Raw genomic sequence first — 4,883 nt, forward strand, 5'->3', positions numbered from 1 at the left:
ACGATTTTTTATTTCCGTCTATTTGCTTCGTTTAAGAACAACTTTATTAAGAAATACGCAGGCACTCATCGATATTAACAAAACGAATTACTTTAATTCACCATAATACATTTCATTTACAAGAGAAAGCGACATTAAAAATGCTAAAATGGTGTCGTTAGCCCGCGAACACACGACAACCTTATAAAGACGGCCATGTTTTCTGTTTAAATTGAAAAACTTACCACGATTGGCTAGTGTTCTGATCTGTAAGACGCGTTCCGATTGGTCCTTACGAGTCGGCCACCGACATAATCGTACTCAGTGTGAATTCTTTTACTACTAGTCGGTCCGATTATAGGCTCGGTCGGATCGGACCGGTCGGACCAGTCGGTGACAGTGTGAAACAGCCCTAATGGAAACTATTGGCAAAAAGGCACGAATTTCTCGGAGCAATCGGAGAATCTACGGAAAAGACAATATATAAATTTAGATATTTAAGTAACTCAAATTTCCGTCTTAACGTTTTACCCGTTTTTATACCACACAAAAGAATTCGTCGACGGAGGTGCCGGAGCTATTTCTGGATAATCCAATCGGACCAATCGTCTTATTTTTATTTGGATGGTAATAAAAACACTTCTTCGAGTCGTTTAACCGGAACATTAATTGTCGGAAACGAACAAAAAGTATTTATTTATTAATGCCAAGATTTTTGAAGGGTTCGATCTAATAATAATAAACATCCCGAGAGGGCGCTGCCGGACGAAATAAATTACAGCGGCGACGAGTGACGTCGAGCCCCGGCCACCGGGACGCAAATTTCAAACCGAGCGGTACGGAAAATGGAGTTCGCGGGTTGGGACGAAAGTCAAAAAATGCGTAAGTGAAAACGACGGACGGAGAAACAACATTCCGGCCATCAAAGGCTACGGACGATTTTTAGAAGAGGCGCCGCGCCCCGGTTAACCGACACCCGGTCGGAAGTTTCGCCGGCCGTTTTCGGCGTTTTTGTCAAATATTAAGACGGATAGTAACGGCCGAGGTACGTATTTTAATATCTATATCTTATTACTAATAGTCAACGGCGAGATTTTGTATAAAATCATCCGAAACCCGAGGGATTTTTACACTATTTTAAATAAGAACTCTAAAACTAATGTTTTTTTTTCTGTCTTTCTACATTTTAATTTCATTTCGTCCGGATTTGTCGAGGTTTCCTAATTACGTCTAACATATTTATTTGCGCAAACGTGGGGATTTCGATGTAGGGCGCGACCTCGTTTAGCGCTTAGCGCGTTCCTAGACGACAAAGCGCTAACCCGGCCGATTTTAACACGGAGTAAATAGGGAAAGGAAACGCGCCACCAAAAATAAACAGATTTTACTCCGAGTTATTTTTATATTAATTTGCGTAATAACGCATAAACATACGCGCACAAAAATGTAAAGTTCATTTTTTGTGACGAACGCCTTTGCCATAAAGTCGCGTAGTTTCGTCCTTTTCTTAAATTAAGCAAATGTCGGGAGCGGAAGAGCCCGGTTTCGCTGTTGCTCTCCTTTCGAAAGTCTGGATCGATCGACGATTCCGGTTACGGCTACCAAACTTTTCCTAAAGAAATCTCTAGCCGTTTTCGGAACGAGGCGAATTCCTCGAAGGCTCTGGCCGATATTCCGCCGTATCGATTAGGTCGACCTAACGATACGGCCGTAGGCTCCACTCGTCGAGAATTCTCGAATACCTCCCGGTCGTGCATTTATCGGTTAATTCTTGCCCGGCCTCCCCGACGAACGTTCTATTTTTTACAAAATTGCGCCATTGATTATTTTCGCCGTACGAAGACGATACGCCTCGAAATTTGACGACACTCCCCATCCGTCGGCCGAAGTAACGACCTAGTGTCGGACGGTGGGTAAACTATTTGGAGGGGAATGCCGGTGTTTAAGTCGGACGAGTGGGTGGGATGGCCGGAAGCGTTATCCGTCGGTAATAGAGCCTTCGCTCGGCTTTTTTTTAATTCGCGGTGGACCAATTTTAGGGTTTATACAAAAACCGGTTTTGGAATTTTTGCCCAAAAAATGCAGATAAGGGATATTTACGACTCGATTTAAAACCTTTTCGTTTATTTCGTATTTATAACATTTTAGTCGGTTTTACTTCGTAATATTTTTAATGTTTAAACAAAACAAAAAGCTAGAATATCGCGTTAAACTATAAAATTTACTCGGTAGAAAACCACGAATTCCTACAAAATATCATTTTATTTCTTATTTTTCCTAAGAAAATGCCATTTTGGACAGCAAACGACGTCCGTAGATCTATTGCCTTATTTTGCCGAGGAAATTGCCTAGAAATAGAAAAAACTCTCCGGCTGGCTACCCGGCCGGGTTTAATCGCCTTTACGGCATTAAATAATAATTCCAAGTTTTTCCTTCTTCCGTTTGTACCCTCTAATACTAAAAACTCGTTCCGTAGCCGGTGACTTTATCGCGTTATCGAAAATATTTGCCATCGATCCGGCGCCACCCGATTTCGGGGGCCGTGGCCGTGGCCGTACAGGTACGATTCCTTCGACGTTTCGCTCCGATAAGGTCCCGATCGTCTCGTTTAGAACTTAAATCGAGCCGAATCGGACGGTCTTTAGGCGGAGGGAAATTTTTTGTTTCGTAGTTAGTTTTACGAAACGGTATTTAACGATATTCCCGCTTTATGCCGGAAAAGATCTTCCGCCCAAATGTCGACGTTTTTAATCGAATAATTAATTTCTATGTTTTAAGTGTAGGCTTAAAAACCGACAAACCCTAACAAATTTTGAAAAATGTCTGCGGTGATCCGAGGTTTCTTATCGCGTAATAACCGTATTACGTACGAATCGAGCGATAATCGAAATCGGACCGCCTTAGCCGAGGAAACGCTAAACCGGGTGACGGGTGTGGCCGTATAACCATTTTTTGTTTCGCCGGCAGTCGGGGGAGGGAACTTTTGAAAAACTAAGAGAAAAAGATAAAATCGTAAATTAAACTCTTCTCTAACGCGGTTTAACAAATTCTGGTCGAGTTAGGTCGGTGTTTCCCAAACTTTTTTAGGCCACGCCCCACTTTAACATTTCTAAAATCATCGTGTCCCCCATATAATAATTTTAGTTAAAAATTTATTTTTGTTCTTTTTAGTAATACGAATGATAATTTTGAAAGCGATTTCTTACAACTGTCGTCAAAACAAAGAAACGAACTTTTAATAAATAAGATATTTTTAAAACTTAATTTAATGTGATTTGTGCACTCGATGCTTTTTACACGGCGATTTTATATTTGGCTCGAGCTTAGTTAGTCTCCGCGTTGTGTTATATCCAGACGATTTCTTTTTTTAGTCAACAAATCACTCGCGGCACTAAAGCCACATTCGGCTAGATACGAAGATGGAAACGGCAATAAGAGTTTTCTTGCGCATTTTGTGGTATTGGGGTATTTTGCTTGTGTTTCGTCGCAAAGCCGTGCCATCGCGCCTTTAATATTAAATAGAGTTATTACAGATTCGTCACTTTGCGACTCCGCGAGTTCTTCTCGATATTGCGGATTGGATATATCGGCTAAATCCACCAAAACTGGTTGCACCATCCACGTCGGAAAATTCATTTCTTTTAAGTCGGCAAATCTCTCTTTAAAATCCGTAATTAAAATTTTTAAATGATTAACAATTTCAAGTATCGCGGAGTCAGAAATATTACACTTGTCGAGCCAATGAAACTGTTCAAAATTTCTGTTACTTAAGTGTTTCTGACTTAATTCTAGATTCTTAACAAAACCAAATATTTTTGCTTTGGCATCGACCAGTGTTTTGCTTGGTCCTTGTAGTTGCTTGTTCAATATATTTAGCTTCTCAAAAATATCGGCTAAGTAGCTTACGTACGCTTTGCCATTTGTTGTCAATAAGAACTTCGTTTCGGGCTTATCGATTGAAAACTTTTTAAGCGAATCAAACAACTCGATAAATCGTTTCAAACAATTCCCTTTTGATAGCCACCTTACTTCGGTGTGTAGTAACAATCGTACGCGGTCTTCATTTTGCTCCTCACAAAATAGCTTAAATAAGCGCTCGGTTTTAGCGCTGGCTTTTATCGAGTTAATGCATTTGATAACTGCATTTAGTGTTTCGTGGAGGATAGGAGACACGTTTTTAGCCACCGAGTTTTCTTTACGAATAACGCGGTGAATAAGGCTCATTTCTGGATTATCGGCTTTCGTCGATTGTAAACAACCATTTTTCTTGCCCATCGTATTGGGGGCACCGTCTGCAGCGCACGAAATAACATTCTTCGTGGGGATCTCATTGTCATCCGAGTAGCATTTGAATATGTTGTAAATGTGTCTCGATTTGGTAGCGCTTTCTAATTGTTTACAAAATAGCATTTCTTCCGCAAACTGTTCACGTTCAATATATCTAACATAAGTGATAAGAACGACCTCACTGTCTCTTAGAGTCGACTCGTCCATCTGCGCAGAAAAATTTCTGGTGTTTAGTTTCAAAACGAGTTGTTTTTCAATGTCATCGCCCATCTCGTCGATCCTTCGGTTGACAGTATTGTTACTAAGAGGCATTGCTACTACATCCTCGTCGTCTTTTTCTAAAACGGTTTTCATAAAAGCGGAAATAGAGGGCTTTATTAGATTCGCCCCTATTGTGTGGCTCTTCCCCGATTTAGCAATTAACAAAGATTTGGTATCTAGCTTCTTGGATGCGACTATTTGTTACATTTCTAGACGTGAATATTGAAGTAATTGTCGTCCTTTTCTCGAACTTTTTCTTCAATGTTTCGAAGAAACTGAAATCTGAATTAATATAGTCCTTGTGTTTGGCCTTCAAATGTGCTTCGAGCCGACCCAATTTCATAGATTCGTTTGTC

General features: G+C 40.5%; 1 protein-coding gene across 1 annotated transcript; it reads right to left on the reverse strand.

Annotated features, from left to right (window-relative positions):
• Positions 1 to 3,306: 3,306 nt before the first annotated feature.
• LOC136974179 (protein FAM200C-like) lies at positions 3,307 to 4,620 on the reverse strand. The gene has a single exon (XM_067268982.1). The coding sequence runs from the start codon at positions 4,618 to 4,620 to the stop codon at positions 3,307 to 3,309; it is 1,314 nt and encodes a 437-aa protein (XP_067125083.1).
• Between the last annotated feature and the right edge of the window lie 263 nt (positions 4,621 to 4,883).

Source organism: Centruroides vittatus, unplaced genomic scaffold (genome assembly GCF_030686945.1).
Source record: "Centruroides vittatus isolate TY-2023 unplaced genomic scaffold, ASM3068694v2 contig_345, whole genome shotgun sequence".
NCBI classification, from domain to species: Eukaryota; Metazoa; Arthropoda; class Arachnida; order Scorpiones; family Buthidae; genus Centruroides; species Centruroides vittatus.

Excerpts from the sequence above, each read along its gene's own strand:
- LOC136974179 (XM_067268982.1), bottom strand. The coding sequence starts at position 4,620 with ATGAAAACCGTTTTAGAAAAAGACGACGAGGATGTAGTAGCAATGCCT.